Source organism: Ambystoma mexicanum, chromosome 3p, assembly GCF_040938575.1.
Source record: "Ambystoma mexicanum isolate Mex_15411 chromosome 3p, UKY_AmexF1_1, whole genome shotgun sequence".
In the NCBI taxonomy this organism is placed as follows: Eukaryota; Metazoa; Chordata; class Amphibia; order Caudata; family Ambystomatidae; genus Ambystoma; species Ambystoma mexicanum.
The window spans coordinates 1,011,520,816-1,011,547,826 of NC_090925.1; the positions used below are offsets into that span (position 1 = coordinate 1,011,520,816).

General features: G+C 45.9%; 1 protein-coding gene across 3 annotated transcripts in view; it reads left to right on the plus strand.

Annotated features, from left to right (window-relative positions):
- Nucleotides 1–27,011, plus strand: part of IFT52 (intraflagellar transport 52) — a 770,870-nt gene that overhangs the window by 728,021 nt on the left and 15,838 nt on the right. For all 3 annotated transcript variants that reach the window (XM_069652341.1, XM_069652339.1, XM_069652340.1), the window contains one exon: nt 6,986–7,131. In XM_069652341.1, coding sequence (XP_069508442.1) covers nt 6,986–7,131 — 146 coding nt within the window. The remainder of the gene's footprint in view (nt 1–6,985; nt 7,132–27,011) is intronic.

The window sequence follows — 27,011 nt, forward strand, 5'->3', positions numbered from 1 at the left end:
AGAACAGGACTGCGAGACTTGTCCTTGGCCTCAAGCCCAGGGATCGTATCTCTCCAGGACTGAAATCTCTGCACTGGCTCCCAGTGGCTGCAAGGATTACATTCAAAACCCTCTGCGTTGTCCATAAGGCCTTCTGGGGCCTCAATACCTCCAACTCTCTCTTCCTAAAGATCTTATTTCTCGAGCTCTTCGCTCATCCGCCTCCAACTCCCTCAGGGTCAGTCGTTTCTCCAAGCAACTAGTTGGTGGTAGATCTCTTTGTTTGTCAGGGGCCTCCCTCTGGAACAGCATCCTTGCCTCCATGAAACCCACAAGCACCTCAAGACCTTCCTCTTTGCTTCTGCTTTCTCTCCTCCTCTGCCCTGCTGAACTCCTGACTGAAACTGCACTGGTCACCTGGCTACCCTCTGATCTCGGGCCCAGGTCCCCCCACCCCACCAACTGCACTCCTGCACTGCCTGCCGGGCAAACCCTGCACTTGGGGGCTGTTTCTGTGTCCCTACAGTCCCCATCAGCTCTTGACACTTGATGTCTGCACTTACCCCTGCACTTGCCACAAGCTCCCCCCTTGTTAATTTGCATATTTATGTAACTGTGGGTCTCACCCTAAATTACTAGGGGAATCCAGACCTGGACCCCTTGCTCACTATTCTTAGAGAGGCACGGATCCACCCTACTGATGAGGTCCAACTAGACCGAAACACATGTCTGGGGTTTCTGTTGGTACTCTTGTTCAGAGGAGAATTGCCTAGCATTTTGGTGCTGGACTGCCCCAGGGCAGGACAAAGACTGATATGTTTGGGATATTTCTTCTCTGTGAAAGATAGTGAGCTAAAGACTCTGGGTAAGTCTCTCGTAACCAGGACTAATGCCTGGCAGAGGGACTCCCAGGACCCCCCTTGTTAATTTGCATATTTATGTAACTTTGGGTCTCACCCTGAGTTACTAGGGGAATCCAGACGTGGGCCCCTTGCTCACTATTCTTAGAGAGGCACAGATCCACCCTACTGATGAGGTCCAACCAGACCGAAACACGTGTCTGGGGTTTCTGTTGGTACTCTTGTTCAGAGGAGAATTGCCTAGCATTTCGGTGCTGGACTGCCCCAGGGCAGGACAAAGACTGATATGTTTGGGATATTTCTTCTCTGTGAAAGATAGTGAGCTAAAGACTCTGGGTAAGTCTCTCGTAACCAGGACTAATGTCTGGCAGAGGGACTCCCAGGACCCCCTTGTTAATTTGCCACAAGCTCGCCACACTTTTTACCTATAGTTTTTATTTATTTATTACTGTTGATTCTATGTATTGCACTGCCCCCTCCCACTTCCCCCTGCACTTTTCCTCCCCCCATTTCCTGCACTTGCGCAATCTCAATGTCACCTGGCCTAGTAAGATTGTTGTCTGTCTTCACTCAGTTTCCCCTCCCTTGCCTCGTCGCACCTTGAAACACTTGTGTATAGGCGCGTTATAAATGCCATATCATATATCTACAGAAAAATGTTATTTACTCAAGTTTGTTGCCTTTATGTAGTTTGCTCAGTTGGTATTTGAACACAGTAACCCCCTAGTCTGTTTTCCTGTAGCAATTACCCTCATTGTGGTGGCCAGGTACTGACTGCAGCAAACTAACTATTTGGAAACTTTCAATGTTAATATTGAATTCAACACAAACAAAGTAGGTACTTTGGTCTGCGATACAACATAGTGGGTTAACTATTTAGTCTGAAAAGTCATCACACACAGAATGCCTACATCGCTTGCCAAAAACACTTAGTTTGGCCTTCACTTTCTTTTACCCGAGGAAAGCCAATGCTTGACCCAAAGGCTCTCGATCAAAATGTTCCAGGGCCGGACCAACTGCACTAATACTCACAAAACCTGGCAAATACATGGCAACATTATTCATTCTGTTTAGGAGATCCTAGCCCATTCCTGGTTTAATTCTGAATTCTATGACTTGTAGTCCTGGGATTATAGTTGTATTGTATTGGTCATTTATATCCCGCCGCTTTCCCATTTGTACGGCCTCAATGAGCTTTGTTTTTGGGATCCCCTCTGGGATCGAAGTCCATGCATGGGAGATTCTAAGAGTTCGCTTTAAGATGCATATGTGCAGATTCAGCCAGCTTAAGGCTTAGGGGGGCTGGCTAGGCTCCAGTAAGCATTCCGTAGGTCGGGCAAATGGCAGGTGATGGTGGTTTAGGAAGGAGTGCTGGTGCGGGAGACTTGATGTGTGCCGAGGTAGACTGACATTTTTTCGTAGGTAGTCGCTGTATACTAATGACAAAGGTGTTGAGGCACGTCAGGTGCTGTTGTGGACGTCTGTGAGCTGCTAGACCCGATTTGCATAGCTGTATTCGATAGTGCATGGATGGATGGCCATGTCTGCGGCATGTGTCCACAGACCTGGTGCATGTTAAAGATACCTTAAACCTGGATGGAGTTAATTTTCAATGTCGCCTTTCCTAGGTCCAAGGCGATTGGCTGGTCTCGCCAGCTGAGGACCCCCTAGCTTGAGAGCCTAGGCAGTGGTAGGGGCCCCGAAGTGACGGGTGAGTGATGTGCGATCATCTGGGGTTGGTGGGGGGCAGGTTGTAGGGGTTGAGATTATCACAGTGTGCCACTGCAAATGCTGCTGGCATCCGAATTGGATGCTGGGGATATGTATGTTGACGATTTGGCCCAGTGTTTGTGTGTGGGTCAGTCACATATAGTGGCAGAAGATTCAAGAAGAGGAAGGGAAGAGACATGTTTTGACGGCCTTTCTGAATGTCATGTGATTGCCAATGTTGCGGATGTGGAGGGGGAGATAGTTCCAGATGGTGGTTCTTGGATAGAGGAGGAGGATGCACCCAGTCTGCTGCAGTTGTAATGAGGGACAACTAGGAGGGACTCTGTGCTGAATCGGAGTGTTCTGGAAGGGCGGTAGGAAGTGAGTTTGTTTTGGAGGAATTCCAGGCCAGTGTTGTAGATGGCACAGTGCTTGATGCAAATGGCTTTAAAGGTAGTCAGTCTACCAATGGGGTGCCAGTGGAGGTGTCTTAGTGAAGGGCTGATGTCTTCTCTGGGATTGAGGCCAATGAGCAGGCGATCCGCAGCGTTTTGGATTCTTTGCAGTTTCTTTAGTTGGAATGCAGGTGCTCCTAGATAGAGGCAGTTTGCATAGTCTAAGCGGAATAGGACGATGGAGATGATAGCAGAGAATCAGCGAGGATATGTGAGATGTGGGAAGATGAGCCTGAGGATGCGTAGGTGGAAGAAACAGGTTCTGGATACGGAATTGATGTGTTGGGAGAGGGATAAATCTTCATCCAAGGTTTTTCTCTGAGGTAGAGGTGGTCAGTGGGGGTCCTAGAGAGTGAGGCCAGGGGATAGGTTGGGGAAGGAGCACGGTTTTCCCAGAGACTAGGATTTCTGTTTTCCCAGGGTTGAGGATGAGGTGGTTTGTAGTGTCATCCAGTGGTCAATATCCGAGAGGCATGACAGATCTGGGTGTGTGGAGCCCAGTGATTTGGGGATTTTAAGGATGATCTGGGTATCGTCTGCGTAGTTGAAGCAGGTGAGATTGTGGGAGCGGATGAGTGCAGAGGGTGGGTCAAATAGTTTTTGAAGAGGAGGGGAGATGGGTAAGATCTCAGTTAGACCCTTTTCGGTACTGGGCAGGATGCAGAGGTGAAAGGGTGGAGGAGCATGATTTGCAAGCGATTAGAGATGACGCTGGAGATCCAATTGAGGGCAGTTTCTTTAATTCCTAAAGCATGTAGCCTGTCTAGGATAATGGTGTGGTCAATGGTATCAAAGGCGGCAGAGAGGTGAACGAGAATGAGTACAGCGCATTCTTCAGCATCCGCTGTTCTTTTTAGGTCGTCCCAAACAGACACTAGGGAGGACACCATTCCTCGTAGGAGTCTGAAACCAGATTGGGCAGGGTCAAGGTGGTTGTTGACCTCTGTGAAGTGGCCGATTTGCTTGTATGCTGTGCGGTCCATGCTTTTGGCCATGAAGCGGTGTTGGAGATTGGCCAGTAGTTCTGGGGAAGTCGTGGGTCGAGCCTGGGTTTGATGTAGGAGGTTTTTAAGACTTCCGGGAAGATTCCCAATGTTAGGGAGTGGTTAAGGATTGAGTGTGCGATACTGCCTGCACAGGTTGAGATTAGGATGTTTTTGTGGAGGCAGGGAGGGTGGGCAGGCAGGCAAGGGTCCTCGGGGGGACCCTGCCAGGCAGCTTTGCACTAGGAGCGTGAGGAACTCCTGGTGTGAGATTGAAGAGAAAGAGGCGAAGGTTTGCATCGGGAGGGAGTTTGGACGGGGAATGGGAGGTGGCCAGGGAACGGGCAGGGGCATCATTTCTATTTTTAAAGATGATGGCAGAGTGTCTGGTGATGGGTTGAAAATGTTCTGATAAGGCATCGCTTAGGGATTGGGAGTTGGGTGGAGGGAGGTTTGCAGCATGGCAATTGAATTCCAAGATGATTTTATGCAGTTCCTTGCTTATGTTGCGAGAGTTCAAGATTCTGTTCCCATAGAATGCTTTTTTGTTTTTTATGATTTCCGATCTGTCGGGCTTTTAGTCTTGATAGGGCGATTTTGTTTTAAGCTGTAGGATTGGTTCTTCAGGTCCTTTCCAGATGGTGCTCAAGGGTTTTTAGAGATTTGAGGTTGGTGGTGTACTATCCTGTGTGTGGGGGGGCCATATCTCTGAGAGGTCGGTTTTGTTGGGGTGAGGGAATTTAGGACACTGGAGAGCCAGTGGTTGAAGAGTTTGATAGGGGGAGGAGCCTTCCTGGAGGGAGAGTGTTAGTAGTGAGTTGAGGAGGGAGTTTACTAGATCAGGATTTTAACGACTTTGTTCCAGAGTGGGGTGAGCGGTGTGGAGGTTGTTGCTGGCCATGTGTGGCCTTGAGCAGGGGTCGCGGTTGAAACTGGAACGGATAAGAAGTTTGCTGAGTGATCAGTCCATTTTAGCTGGCGTGGAGGCACTGTGTATATGATGTTTGTGCTGCTGAAGACCATGTCAACGGTGTGGCCTCCGTTGTCAGGTTGAAGCCTTCTAAGTTGTCTGCGAGAGAGCAGGTCATGGGTTTCTGAAACTAGATGTTGAAGTCACCTAGGATGGCGAGTGCTGGATGTTGGTCGAAGGTAGTTGTTAGAATGTCATTGAGTGTCTGTGAAGTTTTTGTTGTAGCCAGGGGGTCTGTAGATGAGTAGGAAGCTGTGGGAAGTGGAGGGTGACAGTTGGAATTTCACAAGAAGGGTTTCATAATCTGTGCTACTGGCTGAGGTGTCCTTAATCAGCAGAGGAAATTGGTATTTGTGTAGAATTGCTAGTCCCCCACCTCTTCATCTATTCCAAACAGTCAGATTGTAGCTGGCAGGGGATGGCCTTGTGTGAAAGCCGTCGGCAAACTAGGTCTCTGTGATGAAGAGGTTGTCTGGGTTTTCGTCCGAGATACAGTCAAAGATGTTAAATTTGTTTTTATAGACTGACCTAGTGTTGATGATAATGTAAAGAGATTTGGTGGGGTTTGGTGAGAGGGGCTGGACTGTATGAGTTTGCCTGGTTCCATGAGTGGATCGTTGAAGTAGAGGGAGTGGAGGGAGGAGTGATGGCAGCAGGTTGAAGGAGGGGTTGACCAGTGGAGTGCATGGGTGGCGGAGTTGGACAGGGGGTTGGAGGTGGAATAATGCAAGGACCGGGTTGGGACCCGGGGCTGAGGTTTGGGTGCTTTATCGAGGGGGCAAGGATTAGGATCTGGTGTCGAGTATAGGTGATGCTGAGTGGGGCCTGAGGTGGCTCATGCCTCAGTCTTTCTTTTCTTGACTTTCTGGGGGGCACAAGGGGTGTGAGGAAATCTAGGACTAAAAGCCCAATAATGCAAACTTATAACCAGAACTGGAATATCTCCCAAATGGAATAGCTAATCCTGGCATGTATGGTTGGATTTGATTCTCTTTCATGTACAAAATACTTGATCACAAGTGGCTATCCAGTGAGGAGTGCTTTCGCAAGCGTTTGTACAAGTTCAGGTTTGCACCCTGCTACAGTTAGCATAAACATAGAATAAAAGACTTTGGTTCACTGCAGTGAACAGACGTCTTTTTTCATGTCTGTGCTTACTTTAACACAGTTCAAACCCTGCCTTGCAAACATTTTAATCAGTAAAAGGTATTTAGTTGGTATGTGGGAACGATCTAAGTACTATCTATGAATTTACAATGCGTTCTGGGATGTCACCACCTCAGAACTTCTTGTGAATTGATAGTACTTAAATAATGCCACAATATCTAGTGCATAGTTTTTTCTTTTTTTTTTTTTTTTGGTTGCTCCATGCCTGGCATAAATAATTGTCCAGCAAAGCGGGCTGAACAGTTATGGGACATTAAAACGTAATGCATTGTACAATGTTAGCATATTATTTTCAGTTATTCAAATAGAATGCATCAGAACTTGGATATTTATATTCCTTGTGCTGTGTAGTACACATGGTCACTGGGTAGAAGGTACAGCACTTGTTCACAGATCCTGCATACAGGGTGCATATAAGGATCTGGGTATGTTCCATTTGCACTTGTATGTTTGTATAAACTGCAAAGAACTTGGAAGCAAAGCCGCCTTGCCACTTACTGAATCCAAAGGGCAGGATTTTTAATGTATGCTCCATGTGAAGGAAATATGCCTCCCCCTGCTATACACCAGTAATTTAAAACAAACTACCTACCTGCACCAGACCGCTCCACCCATGTATGCTTCTGGATGGAGCTGAAAACACACCTTCAAACATCTGATCAGTTCCACAATCACTGATCTATCTACCTGATTTTGTAGTGAGCTTTGTTGCGTACAAGCAAGGTTCATGAACTAGAACCATAAATGTGTTGTTTCCAAATTATATTTATCGGACATGTAGCATCTCCTCTGTAGAATGTTTAGATTCCATTTAAATGTACACAGGAGCATTGGAATTCACAAAGTGCTTTTGTTTTTCAGGTACGGAAGACGACCTGGAGTTTTATGTCAGAAAATGTGGCGATATACTTGGGGTGGCAAATAAACTGCCAAAGGATGAACAGGATGCCAAGCACATCTTGGAGCATATCTTCTTCCAAGTGGTCGAATTCAAGAAGCTGAACCAGGTATGAAAGGACCTTACATGTACAATGTTGATGTGGTATGGGTAAGTTGACTAAGGTGGATAGACTTTCCAATGGGGCAAACATCCCAGCAAGGAGAGGCACAGAGGCATCACTTAATAAATAAGAATTGTTTTGTGCAGTGTTACGATACAGATTTTACTAATTTGCTTGCAATCTTTCAGTTCCTTTTCACCTGGTGCATTGGCAAAAATGTTAATCACTAATCCTGGATCTGTACTGTCACCTGATTGCCTTGGGCCCGGGGTTTGAGTTGTGGGAGGTGCCCGTTTTTATGTTTGTCTCAGTGAATTGTATAGCCAGGCTTTCAGTAGTTTTCTGAAGGCTAGGTGATGATCTGTGTGATCTTCTGTCGTTCTTATTTCCTTCGGTAACGAGTTCCATAGTTTGATATTAAACGTGAGAATGCGATTCCTCTGAATTTTCTTTTCTCGTAGTGTTTCGATTTGGACATCGTTGCTCAATCTTAGGTTTCTTACTGTTTGGAAGTGGTTGATTTTGGCTAGGAGAAATTTGTCTCCTTGTCTGTGCAGTGATTTGTGCGCGATGCAGAGGGCTTTGAAATTAATGCTTTTTTTACTGGAAGCCAGTGTAGGCTTCTCAGGGCTGGTGTGATGTGGTCTCTTCTGTTTAGTCTCAGGAGTAGTGTTGCTGCAGTATTTTGGGTGCATTGGAGTTTTTTGGTGAGGTGATATAGCATTCCAAGGTAGAGGCTGTTTGCATAGTCTAGTCTCGATAATGCCAGGTAGATGATTGCAAGAGTTGGGTGTGGGAGGTGAGGTGTAGGGGAGTATCCCTCTAATTAGTTGCAGGAGGCTTTTTTGTTGACATTCGTTCTAGTGAGTCTGTTGTCCATGAGTATTCCCATTTTATTTTTTTTATTTTTATCACTGCAGTTGCCTGTGTTTGGGGTGCCATGCATGGTTGCCAGATTGGGTGTGTTGTCTTATTCTTTGGGGTGGCTATCATTATTTGTTTTGTTTGGGTTTAGTTTGAGATTGTTGATTGTTATCCAGGATGATATGTCTGTGAGGGTGTTATTTGGTTGAGGTTATCTTGAAGATGATTTGGGTATCTTCTGCGTAGTTGTAGGTGGGTCAGTCCATGGTGTGATGAATCCGAGGATAACATCACTCCTTTCCCTGGCTTAGCCTTGCCGTTTGTGGCATGGGGACGGCATCCTCTACCTGACCGTGGGGGTGGCTATCTGAGGGAGGACCACCTGGGGGAAGGTGACTCAGGGAGACTGACGTCCTTGGAGGAATCATTATGCCCTCCTTTCCCTTTTAAGGATTTCTTCTCAATCCCTCTTGCCTTAATAGCATGCTGTCACGCTCATCCCCCACCTCTGTATTAAGCTAGGTTGTTTCCATAGGGAAAACATACTGCCCACTAGGTTGATGAATAGGCAGAGAGTAGTGAAGATCACTCCCCGGGAAGCTCACTATCCACATTCCCGAAGTCATTCCGAAACCAATTACAAAACAACGGACACGAAAGAAGAGTGAGTAATGTCTAGTTGTTGGGACATGAGTAAGAAGACCAGGAAGTTTAAATGTGGGCTGGTCGCAGCTGACAGCAGGCAGGAGAGAGGAAAGCTGCAGACGCAGAATCACCTCATGTATCATGGGTATCAGGCAGGTAGTTGGGGCAAGCTGGATGGAGGTTTGGCAGGCCTGGCATAGGCACACAAAGAACCCATAACAAATCCCTCGTTTCATTCCTTCCTAATGTTTGTAGTAACTTCCTGTTTACCACTTCCTGTTGCCAAAAAGGAAGTGCACGATAACTCACGAGCTCTCTAGTGTTTGGGTGTGGCTCTCTATATAAGCCACACCCAAGATTCTTCCAGTGCTTCGTGTTGCTTACTGTGAGCTGTATCAGCAACACACTTGCCGTGCTCTGGATCATCCTGCTTCTGCTTACCTGCTCCGGATCATCCTGCTTCTGCTTACCTGCTCCGGATCATCCTGCTTCTGCTTACCTGCTCCGGATCATCCTGCTTCTGCTTTCCTGCTCCGGATCATTCAGCGTCCGCTTACCTGGTTCTTACTCCACGCCGCAGCTATCTCCAGTCAAGAGGGGACTTCTACACCAGCACTTGTAAGAACAAAGAAGAACAGCGTTAACATGCGGACATCAGTAACGCTGCAAATACTCAACGAATCTTCCCGCGACGCTGGAATTCAGGTTAGTTGCACGAGCGCACAAACCCCTTTAAGAAAGAAGAGACATTATTCATTGCGCTCGCCCCAACAACGCAGGCACTTATTTCATTGCGCGTGCTCTCTCTCTACGCGGTGCATACTTACCAAAAGCCTCTGTGCAAACGTACCGAACCACCAAGTCTCCAGTAGTGCTGAACCCGGACTCGAGGCGCTAATATCACATAATTTCTCCTGGAAGGGAAAGGGAGAGACCTTACCAGGCGTGCTCGAATTGAAGGCACTGCGCAAACCTACCAGCAGCTAGCTTCTACATGCAGCACTACTCGCCCACAAAAATACCAGCAAACAAAGACAATACGGACAATTTTGGACACTCAACATTCTCCGCGCAACGTTCACTTGTGGGAAGGACTTTCTAGCAAGTGAAGAAACTGGCGCCTTGAACTCTTGGCCTCGCTGTGAAGGCATAAAACAGCATTTGGCATCTGAACTCATCCTACAGACACTGGCACCATCGTATGAGTGAATCACGGCCCTGCGAATGCAGGATGGGGTGCACACCCTACTAAAGATCAAGGTAAGCCCATAGGGGACATCACAGCACACAGTAAAGAGAAGGGAAGGGCCCAGGGGAATCTGGTGAATTCAGGTTTGAGTGTACACCTTGTATTTGACAGGTATTCCTCCGGGTGAAACAGGGGAAGTGAAGATTCGGGGTCAAGGGAAGCTCGTCCATCGCTCCTGCAGAGACACGGGTGAGTGGGACATCATGAACCGTAAGCTTGCTGAGCCCCGCGTTGAAGGCAGGAGTGCTGTGGCAGAGGTCAGAGAGGCAGACCCGACAAAAGAATAGAGAAGTGAAGGTGCGAGCGGTCCACAGCCTAGAAAGCGAAAGTCGTGGAAACACACATCATGTAAACTGACACCATGGGACTGCAGCGCTGGAGGAGGCGCACGCGTGAGTGGTACAGCAAAGCGGAGAGGTACGAAGAACACGCCAGACAGCTGGTAAGCCCTGTGAAGGAAGTAGGGTTACTGGGTTGTCCGTGAACAAAGGTTGCTGTGTATCAACAACAGAAATAGCCGGTCAATCTATTAGAGATGGATGGGTTACGGAGTTGTTAAATAAGGGGAAATGCTTCTTAAGAACGCTAAGAACAGAAAGCAACACAATTATTAAAGAAGCTAGAGGATTTAGTATGTAAGTTGTTGATTAATTATTAAATGCCAATTAGGGAGGAAAGAATAACCCATGTGACAAAGACATGACAAGCCTCTGTACTAACTGAAGGTTGTGATAGAAAAGGGTTTTATAAAACAAAGTCCTGGAAGCTAAACACAGCAGGTGAAGTTAAGTATAAGTAATTAACTGTTTGTGTAATCAGGTCCTGGCACAGAATTCACCAGGTGAAGCTATAGATTTGTGTAATAGTGTTCATACAATAAAGTCCTGGACACAGAAAATACCAGGTGAAGTTGTATATCTATAAAGTAATAGAGTCCTGGCAAGAGAGTGGGCCAGATGAAGTTAAGGAAATGTGCAACAAAATAATTAAATAACAATTGTAAAGCCTTCCAAGGAAAGGTCCTTGGTTCAATTAGCTATTGGGAAGCTATTGGGAAACTATAAAGAGAAGAGGGGAAGACGTATCCCGAACACAACTGTGAAGTATTACATGAAGAGAAAGCTTGGAGAAGGAGGCCAATTCCCCACAAGTGTTGAGCGACTGAAAGTTAAGGAGCCTTGGGAAGGAAGCTAATACTTGGGAAAAGAGCATTGTTCATGAGAAAAGCCTGTCTGCTGAATTAGAACATTTGAGCGCTTCAAAAAATCAAGAAATTACCCCGTTAGACCTTTAGAGTTTATTTAGGGTTCGAGGGCCAAAATAGGATGGATCTTTTGTTTGGACATCTTGACACTGGACAGACTCTGTAGGTTTTTGGTTTGAGGTAGGGAAAATTCCTGCTCGAATAGGGATGGTGAGGCATTTTCCAACACCATTTATTTGAATAAAAGTGTATAACCAAAAATAGGTCTCCCCTGTGTCTGCGTCTCATTTCTGGCTCGTCAAAATGGGTTTGAATGAGTGTCATTGAGGTGGAGGGGGGGCGGTATGCAGTGTTTATAAGGAATGAAAAAATAACAACAGTGTTATCGATATTTTCATTCTTTTAGAGGTCCTTCAAGAGGTCTTCGCGCTTTGGGGAACCCCGCAAGTGGATCTGTTTGCGACCGGTGCCAACCGGAAGTGTGAGCAGTAATGCTTAAATGAATTTTTCCGAGAGGAGCTCTAGGGGACGACGCGTTCGTGGTGGATTGGGAATTCCCGCTACTGTAGGAGTTTCTTCCAGTCCCCATTTTTCCTCAAGTTCTCAGCAGGTTAAGACGGTTCGGGTCTCACGTGAACCTAGTTGCTCCGGATTGGGCCAGGAGGTTGTGGTACCCAGATCTTCTGGAAATGTCCATCTGTCCTCTGATGCGTCCTCGCGAAAGAGAGGATCTTCTCTCGCAAGAGGAAGGTAGGGTTCTCCATCCAGAGGTCAGGACTCTCAACCTTCACACATGGTTTCTGAAAGGTTGAGATACAAGGATTGGTATGGATGTAATGGAGGTGTTGCTTTCGGCCAGGCGGCCGGCAACGAAGTCTCTGTACCATTGCCCTTGGAATAAGTTCTGCAACTGGTGCAGGAAGAAGAATGTTGATCCTTTTCATTGTTCAACTCCGGATGTTCTATCCTTTTTTGCTTTCTTTAGCCCTCAAAGGTCTTCAGGTGGGGACCATTAAAGGTTACCTAGCAGCGTTCTCAATCTTTAAGCGCTCATTCGAAGAATGCTCTTATTTTAAGATTCCTTTGTTTACTCCATTTCTAAAAGGGCTCACGAATGTGTTCCCGCCTCCACCATTTCAGGTCCGGTTTGGGACCTCAACTTGGTCTTGGGGTTTCCGAACCATTGCACTCATGCCCATTGAGGTTGTTAACCTTTAAGACTATTATGTTGGTTGCTCTTACGTCTGCATGTAGACTGAGCAAGTTGCAGGCACTTTCTTCGAAGCCACCCTTTACTGTGTTTCACAAGGACAGGATTGTGTTGAGTCAGACCCTCCTTTCTACCCAAGGTAGTTTCAGACTTTCATTTGAGTCAGAAAATGTTGCTGCCTGCCTTCTATTCTCCTCCGCACCCTAGTAAGGAAGAGGAAAGGCTTCATATGTTGGACCCTAGGAGAGCTTTGAGCTCTTATATTTCCAGGATGTCCAAGGTGAGAGTGGATGACCGGCTCTTTGTTGGGTATACTGGGCGCAAACTAGGCCAGGCTTTGTCTAAGCAGACCTTGTCTAGGTGGATCATCCTCACTATTTCTGAATGCTATACTTTGGCGGACAAGGTCCCTCCTGCGGGATTGCGTGATCATTCAACCAGAGGCATGGATACGTTGACAGCCCTGCAGAGGGGTGTCCCTATAAAGAACATTTGTGATGCTGCAACGTGATCTTCGATACACACGTTTACCAAGCATTATTCCCTGGATACTTCCCATGCTCAAGATATGGCTTTTGGTAATGCAGTCCTCTATTCTGCCCTTTAATTTCAAATCTTACTAAATTCTTCACCCTCCTCCAATCATGGATACTGCTTTGGGAGTTTGTCAAAGATCAAGAATATGTTGGAGGACACAATCCATTCGAAGAACAATTTACTTACCCCTGGTAACGTTCTTTCGACTGGAAGTTCCTTCAAATGTATTCCTCATCGCCCTCTCAACCTACTCCTCTGTAGAATTTCCCATGCTATTACAGCTTTCGTTCCAATAAGGCTTAGTACGGTCAGGCCCCATTTGTGGCCACTTCTGCTACACGAGGAGGCGGAAAAAACAAGAACTGAGGCTACGGGGTGCCGTGCGTGCTACTTAAAACATCCAATGACGTCACCTTCGAAGGAGGCCTTCGAGGGACATCGACCCGACGCCATCGATGCAGGGCGCCCTCTGCCGAAAAAATTCCAAAGCAGCCGAGATGGTGGACGCTACGTGTCAAAGATGAGGAATACGTTGAAAGAACATCCAGTCGAAAAAATGTTCCCAGGGGTAAGTAACTTGTTCTTTTGTGGTTCAGGATTTCTTTCAAGATGCCTGGTGGGCATGGGTCACTGGGGGATCAGGTGAGGTTTGTGTTTTTAATTTGTTTTTTGAAGATTTTCTTCGTTTATAGGTTCAAATCGGTCGAGTGGTTGTGGTGGTTGCTGGTGCTCTGGTTTCTACTGGTTCCGAATTTGTGTTTGTTGCGTGGCTTGCGTCAACTGTCTATTGAATTGCTTCTATTTTTGTTCTTAGGTGGTTTGTGATGTTGTCACGTAGGGATTGTGATGGTTCGACACATTTGTTGAACGATGCTGGGTTTTTGATTTCCTTGATGATTTTTGAATGTTTCTTTTTGTGGGGTTTTTGCTGATTGGATTCTTGTAGTGTTGTATACTTGTTTGTTTTGCTTCTAAGACTGCTTATTTGTACATTGTGAGTTATCGTCAGAATTTGTTTTTGTCCGATTGGTTGTAACGTTTTCTCCATTTATTTTTTTTTGTTTTTTTTGTTACCTCAGTTCTGTGAACCATCTTGCTGCTATTTGTTTTGCAGTGGCTTTGAAGAGTTTTGCAGGTGCTAATTGCCTTAGGGCCTCTGTTAACCAGGTGTCCAGTTTTCTATTTCCATGGCGTCATGAGTCATTCTGTTTAGCTGGGAGATGTTTGGTTTTGGTCATTCCATTAGCTCCGTTAGGGTTTCCAGGTGAAGGCTCTTCCAGTTTCTTTTGTTAGTAGCATGGAGTATTGCGTGTCCAGGTATTATGTGGTTTCGATCGTGAATGGGATAAAGTGGGGATCACTCCATATGATCGCTAGGGCATTGGTCAAGAGTCTGTCTCTGCAGAAAATTGCATCTAAGGTGAGTCCAGCATAGTGGTTGGGTCCGTTTACTGTTTGTTTGAAGTGGAGGTTTTGCTGTGGTTATGTTTTGTTTTTCAAACCAGATGTTGGTCACCCAGAACAATTGTATGGTATCCAGTGAATAAGTCGAATACATTATGTCGAAAGACATAATGTCGGAAAAAAAAAAAGGTCGGAAAAAAAACAAATGTTATCTTTTTTTATTTACATGTTTTTTTTTGCTTCAGAGGTAAAAAAAAGGGGTAAAACAAAAGAAATTCGACATATTTTTTTCGACTTTTTTTTTTTTTAGACATTATGACTTTCGACATTGTCATTCGACTTTATCACTATAAACCCAATTGTATTATCATGATAACTGGAGAGATTGGCGATCGTGTCAGCGAGCTTTGTTGCAAAGTTGGGGTTTTTTGGATTGCGGTCTGTAGATCAGGATGAACAGTAGATTGTCTTGATCACTGAGCTTGATGTTGAAAAGGAGTGATTCACAGTCTTCTATGTCCATTGGGCGGAGTGGTGTGTTGCAGATGTGGTCTATGTGTGCTAATGTGAGTCCACCTCCTCTTTGGTTTTCTCTGTTGAAGTATATTGGTTTGAAGTTGTCTGGTATGACTTAGTGATTTGTAATTGTCCAATAGACGTGTTTCTGTGAAGAAGAGTGCGTCAGTGCTGCCTTTGCTTAGGAGGTCGTAGATTTTAAGTTTTGTGTTTGGCCATGGATCTTACATTGAGTAGGCTGCAGTGTAGAGTGCTTTTCCTTGTTTATTGTTACATATCCTTTCCTGCGTCTCAATGTATTCTGTTTTTGTTTGTGTTTTAGGACGTATCCTTAGTCTGTTTAGTGATGGCTGGTGAACATTTTTGGGGTGTTGTGAATTCTGGTAGGTGGTTCCTGTTCCACAGGGGTGCAATTTCCTTCCTATTTCTGTTTTCCATCCTTGTTTCTTTGTCTTTCTTGTGTCCTGGCATGTTTGTGGTCTGGCTATCTTGGACTTGGATTTGGGTTTGTGGTGTATTCCAGGGTGGCGGCCCTCCATATGGGAAAAGGGCCCTTACCTGCTTTGTTTGCGATGTTGTCGGCTGCGATATGGAAATAGATCTGTGATTGCTTGTTTATCGTGAATATCCCTCTGTTAAATAAAAAAAACACTAGTTCACACCAGAGACTAGAGTACAATTGTTTATGTTGAGGGAACATTCTGTTCAACTTTCCGCCCTGAAGGTCAAAAATATTTGTTATATTGCAAGTAAGATACTGTGGACGGATTCCAAAATGGCAGCCGGCAGAGCAAGACGTGGTGATCTGCTCCGTCACCAAAGGCCACACAATAAAGCGGATATTCGAAGCTGGCGTGTCAAATCGAGAGGGATGTGTCTGGAGAAATAATATCATAAACTGCGAGGAACCAGGCGGCAGATCAGCCAGCGTTCGCAACAAGGCTGAGAGTCACTGATTTCCCAGCTAATGCAGTGCGGATCATGATGCGCCCCCAACCCTGAAGCAGAGTACTCGGAATGGGACTCAGCGAGGCACATCCTACCTCCAGCGGAAATGCTAGAGATAGCTGAGGCTGCAGGGGGGTTGCCTTCACCTCAATGAGTGAAACAGTGTTCAGAGTGGGGCCCCTCCGGGCGGGCTACGAAATAAGGACAGCACCCGCTAGGCAGAGAGCAACGCATAAACCTGGTGAGGATAAGGTGGAGTGCGCTTACTGAAAAGGGCCATCGACAGCCAAGCCCCCACCCAAGACGGCGAACAAGATACAAAGCAGTTTGGGAAGGAAAGCGGGCAGCCAACAAAACATTATCCCCGAGTGACTGATGATGGTGGGGGGGATTTGACCCCACATGAACCTCGCTCCTCGAGGTAGAAACCATACCTCGTCCTCGGAAGTGGATCGAGGATTGCAGATCAAAGGACCCTGGAGCAGAGACACTCCCAACAACATCAGTCATACAGAAGGCAGTGATAAGGAGTGAAAGGGCCCTTAGGATAAACTTAGAAGGTGAGAGCAGAGATGGGAGCGAGACTCCCCTGGGGAAAGCGGTCAGGCAGCCCCCCTGCCTTTTACCACCTGGAGAAGGGGTGGCTTGCAAGCATGACGGAAAGTAAGTCGGGAGAACACGCAGGAGATCCCTCAGGGGGAACCAAACACCACCCTGCAACGTTAAAGAACGTCCAATAAGCCTTAAGCTCAGAGAACTGAGCAAAAAGTTTAGAAAAGAGCGGGAAGGCGATGATACAGGGCCCAGAGAAGGGTACTACGAGGAGGGCGTTCGACCAAAGTGAAGCTCCGGGAGGGAAAAACACGTAAAGGAGGGTGCCGCCTGAGCACTGAATTCTATGTTCTAAAGGGGTATAACCACTCTGAGGCCCGCTTGGATTGGTGAGATTAGGCACCAAGGACAAATGTATAACTATCCCATCCGGGAACCAACCTTACACTACCCCATGTCCAAAAGCAAAGGAAAGGCACCAATTGTGGGTCAGAGAAAACTAAAAAGAAATACGGACAATAGCATTAGAAAACTGTGGTCCCCTGGCACGTCATCAAAATTAATTGAAGGGGAGGAATCCCCCAACAAGCAACAGCAAGCTAGCGGGGAAACATTGAAGATGGCAATGCAAAAAGAGGACTTTCAAATTTGCTTTAGGGAGTTCCAGGACCAATTCATGGCAACATTTCAGACACAGTTCTTCCTATTAAAATCAGAACTTAAGCAATCATTAGAGGAAGTGAAGGTCGCCATTCCTAAACTGGAGGAGAGGGTGGACACAGTGGAAAGAGCAATACAAGACATGTCGGACGACACAAGAACGACAAGGCACTCTAACACCTCTCACAATTCAGAGATCCAATGCGGGGATCTGGGAACCACTCCTGCAGATCCAATATAAGGATCAAAAACATGAGAGAATCGGTGGAGGAAAAAAAACCTGAAAAATACTGCACAACAACTGTTCGCAGACCACCTCCAGGGGTAGGCGGAGGAAGTAGTCCATATTGATTGGATTCCCAGGGTCGGGCCGAAACTAACAGAACCGGCCGCAAGACCAAGGGACATGCTGGCAGCAATTCCTTCTTACAGCCAGAAGGAGACTATACTAAGAGCAGCAAGGACATCAGGCCTGATAAATATCAATAGCTCTGAAGTGCAACTATATCAAGATCTGGCCCAATCAACATTACAAAAAGGGAGAGCCATGGGCCCGATAGTACGGTTTCTTGCGCGAAAACAAATAAGATACAAATGGACGTTCCCGTTTGGTCTACTATTCCTTGTGGGAAGACCAACAGCACTGAATCACGACCTGCGAAGAAGGAATACATATCCTGTAGATACCGTAAGAAGAATCTTCTGGTAGCACGAGAAAGCTAGAATGGCTGAAAAAGACTGAAAAATTTGTGAATGGAGGTCGATGACAAAAAGAAGTGAATGTTTCCCTACTTATGCATTTTGGAACCCACTTGAGGATATGCAAGGGATTTTGAAGGTAAAGAACCGCATCTGGGGAAAGCTGCTTCATAAGCGGAAGATGGAAAGGACACACAAAATTAAGTAAGATGATGGCCCTAAGGGACCACGAGGCAGGGGTTGGCCGTTTGGAATCACAAAGTGGGGTTTAGGACTCCCCACCAAGTGTCTCTGGGTGGTATATGGTGCCAGGCACTCTACCTGGGGATCCTGGGTACTATGGCCCTCAGCAGGGAATGGGGGAAAAGTTGGGGAAAGGGGGTGTTAGGGGTGTTGGGTTATGTTTGGTTGGGGGGACGAGGGGGAGGCACAAGAGGCTGGAACGGTCACATATATTGGAGGAAAGGAGGTCACGTTTACTAATAAGGAAGGGGGAGAATGGATTGATAGAGAATGAGGTCATGATAGTACAATGAAGATGATTAGAATTTTGTCTCACAAAGTTAGGGGTATGAATTCCTGGTAAAAAAAGAAGAAAATAGAGGGATCCCTGAAGGGAGTGAAACCAGCAATCCTGTTTCAAGAGACATGTATTAGGAAAAAGGACAAGGGAAAGCTTAAGATTAGGGGCTATCCCCATCTGTACCATAAGGATAAAAAAGTCGGGGTTCTCATTGCCATTAGTGACAGGCTGGCGATAAAGGTTCTTGGAAATAGGGTAGATCCAGCAGGACATTCACTTTTCCTTAATGTAATAATACAAACCCGAAGGTATACAATAGCTAATATATGCGCTCCAAATAAAGGTCAAGATGACTTTTTGAGGGGAGTGCTGGCGCAACTCGAAGACTTTGCTGTGGGAGAAATCATACTGGCAGGAGATTTTAATATGGCATGGGTCCCTCAACTAGACAGGAGCTCACAGGCTACTCAGCATATACTTGCGCCATCCAAACTACTTAAACAAAAAAATTACCACATTGGCTCTCCATGGTCAAGGGGCAGGTTAAGGTCATTACATATTATTCCCACGTCCATTTGTCCATGTCAAGGATAGACTACATGTGGGGCTCATCTCATAGAGTAGGAAAGGTGAAAGGTGTAGAACTGGAAACTATTTCCATCTCGGATCATGCCCCACTAACAATGCAGATGGAGGTGGGGGGAATGCATGAGAGTGTCGAAGTGGCAATTTCCGGAAAACTTGATGCAAGACCCGATCTTGGACACTACGATACAGGATAAAATTGACAGCTATTTTGCAGAGAATGACACCCAAGATAGTGCCCCGGAAAACTTGATGCAAGACCCGATCTTGGACACTACGATACAGGACAAAATTGACACCTATTTTGCAGAGAATGACACCCATGATAGGGCCCAGGAATTGGTGTGGGGTGCCTTTGAAGTAGTGTTGAGGGGACACTTAATAGCCATGAAGGCAAATTGAGAAAGGCAACAGCGAATATGGGAGGAGGAATTGAAAGCTAAAATACAAGAGATCTTGGCAGAAATAGCAAATGGTCCCTCTAGGAGTCTACATAAGGCATTGAAACATGCGCAAGGCCAGATAGAAATGCACTGCACGAAAAATGTCGAAAAAGCGTTACTGTTTACAAAACACCATTACGTGAAAGATAACCAAAACTGATAAACTGCTAGCCAGACAATAAAAAGATAAAATCTGGTCCCACACAATATTGAAAAAAAACAAATACAGGGAGCTATGAAACCACCAACTAAGGAATCCTGGGGGTCTTTAGCGACTACTATAAGGCACTACATACCTCTGATAACCCTATCAGTGAAAATCAAGAAGCATATCTGAACAGGGATCCCCTACCAAATATTACCACAGGGGGAGAGGGACAAGCTAAAGGAGGAAATACAAGAGGAAGAGGTGATCAAGGCAATACAATCTATACCACGAAACAAAGCCCCAGGCCCAGATGGATATCCTGTGAGTTTTTACAAACGGTATCGTGGTATCCTGGCAGCGCATCTTACTAAATTGTTTAACTTGTTCAGAATACAGGGTACATTTACAAATTCAATGAATGAAGCAAAACTAGTGGTGTTCCCCAAAATGGTTAAAGACCTGTCGTCCACAGGTTCATATAGACCAATAGCGCTGATTAACATCGATGCCAAAATATACACTAACATTCTAGCGACCAGATTGGCGAATCTCTTGCCGAAATGTATAGGGCCAGACCAGTCGGGATTTATCTCACGAAGACAGACACATGGCAATATCCACCGGGTATGCCATCTGCTGGAAATGACTGCAATAAAACACACCCCAGCGCTTTTGGTATCGTTAGATGCTGAGAGGCGTTCGATGGCGTCAAATGGCCCTTCCTGTTTAGAACGATGGAATGTATGAGGTTTGACGGGGGGTCCTCCGAATGGTGCGAGCAAACTATCATTCCCCACAGATAAGAATAGCGGTAAATGAGACCCTCTCCAGTAGCATAGCATAAAACGGGGAACTTACGTTGGCGGTTCTCATTATCACTTTCAAGTTCTGCCATTTGGGCTGACCTCCGCCCAAGGGTTTTCACCAAGTTGATGGCGGCGGTGGCAGCGAGTCTCGGGAGAGGAGGGATTCATGTCTACCCCTACTTGGACGATGGGCTGATCAGGTCCCGCTCCCCCGAACAGACCCTCGAACATCTCAGCTCCACATGTGACTCCCCGCACAGACTGGGCTTCTCCCTCAATTACAATAAGTCCCACATTATACCATCTCAAAGGCTCCAATTCATCGGGGCAGTCCTAGACGTATCCTTGGGAAAAGACCTTCTGTGGTGGACCTACCAGGAAAACATTCTGAAGGGAGAACCTTTTTGGAAACCATGTCCGGAGATCATTGTAGTGACGGACGCCTCACTCAAAGGGAGGGGAGCCCATGCCAACGATCTGACAATCAGTGGTCGTTGGTCTCCATTGGAGTCCAAACTACACATTAACCCTTTGGAGCTGCGGGCGATCAGACTAGCGCTGAAGGCTTTCCTACCCTCAGTACGACAAAAGAATGTCCTGATAATGACAGACAACACAGTGGCCATGTACTAACTCAACAAGAGAGGAGGCGCAGGGTCACTACCACTGTGCAGAGGCAATGCAGTTCTGGTTCTGGACAATTCAAGAAGGAATCTCCCTATCAGCAGTTCACCTAGCTGAAGAGGAGAACACGCCGGCGGATGCTCTGAGCAGGCAGGGCATAGTCTCCCATGAGTGGGAACTAGCGCAGGAGATCCTTCAACAGATCTTTGCCCTTTGGGGAACCCTTCAATTGGATCTGTTTGCGACCAGCGCCAACAGGAAGTGCAAACTGTACTGCTCAAGGGAATTTCCCCCAAGACATGTTCGTAGTGGAGTGGGAGTTTCCACTCCTGTATGCGTTTCCACCAGTCCCTGTCATTCCTTATGTTATCAGGAGGTTGAAAAAGTTTGGGAAATCCATGATCCTAATTGCTCCGGATTGGGCCAGGAGGACGTGGTACCTGTCCATCTGCTCTCCAATACATCTGCCACAAAGGGAGGATCTTCTCTTCCGAGCGGAAGGTCGGGTTCTCCATCCAGAGGTCAAGACACTCAACCTTCACGCCTGGTTTCTGAGAGGTTGGGATATAAGGATTGGGACCTCTCGCATGACGTAATGGAGATTTTGCTTTTGGCCAGAAGGCCAGCAAGGAAATCCTTATACCACTGCTGTTGGAACACATTCTGCAGGTGGTGCAGGGATAAGAATGTGGACCCTTTTACATGCAGTACACCTTTGGTGTTATCATTCTTGTTGCACCTGGCTAATCTGGGGCTCCAGGTTGGCACAATTAAAGGGTATCTGGCAGCGCTATTTTTTAAGCGCTCCTCTCAAGCGGCATCTGTCTTCAAAATTCCACTGGTTATACAGTTTTTGAAAGGACTGACAAATGTATTTCCTCCGGTCCCTTTTCAAGTCCCTGGGATCTCAACTTAATTTTGAAATTTCTAATGTGTGCTCCATTCAAGCCTATTCACCCCTGTCCTTTAAGATTGTTAACTTTAAAGACCATCCTTTTAGTGGGCTCTTACATCAGCCCGTAAGGTGAGTGAACTTCAAGCCTTGTCCTTCAAGGCTCCTTGCACAGTTTTCTTTAAGGATAGAGTGGTCCTTAAGTCAAACCTACCTTTTTACCCAAAATTGTGTCTGAGTTTCGTTTAACTCAAAAGATCATTCTACCTTCTTTTTATCCTCCACCTCATCCTGGAAAGGAAGAGGAGAGGTTACACAGGCTTGACCCAAGAAGTGCACTTAGCTTCTACATTTCCAGGATGTCTAAATTAAGGCAAGATGATCAACTTTTTGTTTGTTACTCAGGCCAAATATTGGGTATGGTGGTTTCAAAACAAACCTTATCTAGGTGGATCATGTTAGGAATCTCTGAATGCTGCAGATTAGCTGGAAAAGATCCTCCTGAGGGTGTCCGAGCACACTCGACCAGGAGCATGGCTACTTCCTCTGCCTTACAGAGGGGAGTCCCAATTCAGGATATGTGTACGGCAGCCACATGGTCCTCCGTCCACATATTCACCAAGCATTATAGTGTGGACTCTCTCTCACGCCGTGAAGGTGTTTTTGGGAAGACAGTGTTAAATTTTGTACACACAGACCAATAGGGAACTCCTAAATTATTATTAAAGATTGGAAAATTCTGACTCCCTCCTCCAGAAATCCAAGCACTGCTTTGGGAGTCTATCATAAAATGAGGAATACGTAGGAGGAAAAAATCCATTTCGAAGAGCAAGTTACCTACCCGTGGTAATGTTCTTTTGACTGGATGTTCTTCCGACGTATTCCTCATCGCCCCTCCCAGCCTACCCCGCAGTACAATTTCCTTGTTATTGCAGTTTACTATCTTTAAGGGTAACTGTTTAACATACAATACTTGTAAAAAACAGAACTGAAGCCAACGGTCGCTGCGAGCGCCATATCCCATCGATGACGTCGACATCAAGACAGAAGCCTTCGAGGGACATCGAGTTGACGCGCAACGCTCCCTGCTGGAAAGGTTTTTCCTAAGCAGTTAAAGCTGGATATGGATATATCCTGAGATGAGGAATACGTGGGAGGAACATCCACGGGTAAGTAACTTGTTCTTCACACAGCGCCTGAAAATATGATGCTGAAAACCAAGACAACGGAAACACACTACACGTAAACACATGAACAAAATCTGAAACATGAGATACTACCAAAAATGACAACAAAAAACATGCAGCCGTAAAACAAAGATCCACTTCTAAGGCTGAACCACATGGCACTGAAAGGTCTGGTTTTAAACCAAGTACTAGAAAGGATGATCTGGAAATAGTGTCCCCGACAGGGTGTAAAAAGGAACGACTTTCTAAATGTTTGCTACCAAGACCGAGCTCTGAAAGGTTTGGCGTTGAGAGCATACCAAATTGGTGGGCTGTGAAATTCCGACCACTGAGGTTACAGTGTCAGGAAAGGGTACTTGATGGCCGAAGACGACAGAACCCTTTAAAACACCTTTCTTTGATGCCTTTAAGCTTCTCTTTCAGGTTACACGCCATTGAATTTTAACTTTTCTGTAGACACCATCTCCTGCAAGGTAAAGATGGACACCAGGAACTGTGGGGAGGAGAATGATGAATAGTTTAAAGTGTATGTCTGTCTCACGCAAATGTTTGCCTGCTGATGCAATGAAGGGCAGAGCGTGTTAGACCCCACGTTAAGCCAGGGCATGCCACCTAAAAAGACTACTAGGGTACACCACTCTCTCTGAGACACAGGCCAAGTTCATTTCCTCTGATAGACCCACACAGAACTTCCCAGGGGGCCTGCATCCGATTTCGAAGAGCCCCAGGCAGTCCCCAGTTGACATGTAGCCTCCTTCATCGGATACCCGACAGAAGATCAAATAACGTAGAGGGCATTGCTTAAAAATGTTTTAATATAGACTTGTTGCTGGAAATCGAGGAAAGTTATTTTATTGAAGCAGTATTCGACGTATCTAAGCCGCTAGCTCGGTTTGTCCTTATAGAGCAGTCTGTAAAGATGCATCTTAAATGCCATTTCTTCCTCGTCCCCAAAAAGGGCATATCAATGAGTATGCCTCGACCTACAGCCTCCAAACAAATGTAGAAGCCTGCCACGGTTGAGGATGAGTACCCTATAAAAAGTCTTACCTCTGCTAAAGAAGGAAGACTGCAAGGAAACTCTGGACATGAGCGATGTATACTTTTATATTTCCATATTCCAGAGGCATTGACCGTTACTTTGATTGAAGGGAAGACCAAAGACTATATCAGTTCATAGTTCCTTTTGGTAAAACATTAGCACCTCCTTATTAAAGAATGTGTTAGCAGTGGTTGTGGCGCATCTGCGCAGACTGAGCATACCAGTCGACCTCCCACCCCATATAGACGACTGGCTAATAACGAAAAACAGCACTGAGCAATGCTTCAGAAACACACAGAATATGATTTCCATTCTTCATCATTTAGGATTCCCCATAAACATACCAAAGTAAAGTTTAACTTTGTCACAAATTAATTTCCTGGAGCTGAATTGAACACAGCGGAAGCACTGCCCTACCTTTTGAAACGAGGGGGGGAGGGGCGGTCCAGGCTTTCAAAGTTCTTGAAACCCATTGTTTTCTATCACAGTAACAAGGGTGATTCGAACTTAAGCATGGTGACGTCCTGTATATACCTGTGCCAAACTCAAGACTACACATGAGACCGTTTCAGGAATGGCTTAGTTCATAATTGTCACAAGTAACGGGAGACCGGAAAGACCTAGCGATAGCTACTCATCGGTCGTAAAAGCACTGCAATGTTGAAACATCACAAACCTGTTAAATGGACAACCATTTGAAGGTCTGCCTGTGCAGGTGACCATTACAACAGATGCTTCCCTTCAAGGGTTGGGAGCACACCTTCACCACATCACAACTCAAGTGAGGTGCACATCAAGGGAAGTGGATCTGCACTTCAATGTCTTACAACTCACAGCAGTGCAAAACACATTTTACTAGTGTCTCATATGAACAAACAACATGACAGCAATGGTTTATCTAAACAAACGAGGGGCATATTCACTGACACTATCCAAGTTAGCACAACCAATCTAACACTACTGCATCCTGTGAAGAATCCTACAGATCCCCCACTAAAGCCCTGCCTAAAGTCTCCTCCCAGGTGGCCAAGAGAGGGATGACGCTTTCTGATCCCAATCCAGTTTATGGTGTACTGCAGGAGGATCATCTGGGTGGAGATCAGGCACAAGGAGGTGGGGCGGGGGGAGTATCGCAGGGTGAGACATTGTATGATTTCTTGGAAGATATTAAAATAATTTCCAAGTAAGTTATAGCCTCTTGTCATTCAGATGAATGTCAACCTAGGAAAATTGCTTAACGTTTCAGAGCCATTCTTTTGTACCCCTAAAGCTTCATGTCCTCTCCAATATCAAAGATATTGCAATAGGAACAATAACCATGTGACCTTTTCTGTCACTTTGAGCTCGGAAAGGTTAAAAACCATTTTACATCCTTTGAAGAATTAGAAAAATAGAATGTTTCTAAGCCAAACTACAAGTCCCAGAATTCGTCGGGGACTGGAAAGTAGAAGAGTACTCGAGAGGGCAGGCAGGTGTCCAGGTCAAGCAGGCAAGCCTAATGACTCTAAACAAGGTCAGGCAATTCAGCCTAAGGGCCTGCACCTGAATCTAATCAGCCCACCTGAGGGGCATAAAAGGCTGCCTGACGCTGAAGCAGGAAAAAGAAGCTGGGGCAGGAGCGGGAAGATCGGAAGGCATAGAATCAGAGCACTTCGCCAGCAGAACACGAGTAAAGTGTGCCCACAACAGGGACGCCGAAGTAGATGTGTAAATTCCAATTGTAGACTCTGCGTTGATCCCGTGCTTACAAACCCTGAAGAGCAATGGCAGCACTGGAGAGAAAAGAAAGCAGCAGACCGTCTTTCCAAGTGCACCTCATTGCTGTGTGCCGAGCTGAAGTTGCAGTTGTTCCTAAGACCCTTGTGCAGAGTCCAGCCGAGGGAAACTGGAGAGTGGGAAGCTCTCCCTTAATGAGGTCGGATTGCAGACACCCGTGCAGTGGAGGGGTGTGGATCCAAGGAGTGCCCATAGTAGTAGCAGGATAAGCAGCAAAGTCGGGAAGCCACCTTAGCCCGCAACCTTTATAATTGAAAGTCGGAAGAATGAGCAGAAGTTCCTTTCTGGTAACTGTAACCAGCTTCCAATTGTACTCGCTTTGAGTTATGAACGAGTGAGAAGCAACCATAGAAGTCAGAAGCCTTTTAATAAAGGGAAAGTAGCATGCGCTTACCTGAAATGCTTGCGTGTGATGAAAAGCTTTTCTTTCCCGAGAAGCAGAAATACTTTGTTGCCTCTGCAGATATGTCCCACAAGAACACAAATGGGAGCTGAACACGAGCACTCAACCCTATTTTTGTCAGTTGGGTAAACTCCAGATATAGATATATAGTATACACGCCAGATGTCACAGCCTCACCTTCAAGTACCCCGAAGAGAGGTCCCTAGGCAATGGTCTGGATGGCCTGTCAGGTATATTTGCCTATGCTTTTGCCCTGATACATGCATGCAATCCACAGAATAGTCCACAAATCTACAGCACAAGAGCTTGATGCACATTTTTTAATTTTTTAAAAAATATATTTTTTTATTCGATTTTCACAACAGAAATAAACACAATGAAATGCACTATGACTACAACCCATACCCTGATCCCACCACCCTACTCCCCCCAACCTCCACATCAAGGGTGCAAATATAATCAAGTACATTATTCAATTGCAATCAGAAAGAAAAAAAACGTGTTAGACAAGTAAGACAGGGTCAGTATCAGAGTCAACAGCGAGACATCTACTGGAGCTAAAAATATATGGGATTAAATCGAAGGGGTGAAAGTGTGATGTGTGTGAACAGATTTAGCTAAGCAGCTCTTGCTTAAAGTCCTATCAGTTCATTCGTACCATTTCATGACACAGCAAGGGCCTCAATCCTGAGGAGGTAAGACCAGAAAGGGCTCCAGTAGTCAGTTGGCGTAGTTCCAGGAGGAAGAGAGGACGAGTAAGATGTTTCACGGTTTTCGTATACCTTCAGGATATTAACCCATTCTCTCACCGTAGGCGGATTCGTTCTCATGCATGTTTTAGCGATGAATGCCCTAGCAACCACATAGCCAACAATTTCCTTTCAGTTTTAGTGGGAACATCAAAAAAGCTAATAACCAGGCAACAGGGGAATCTCGTGGACAACCAGGGACATTTTGTTCATGGTACCG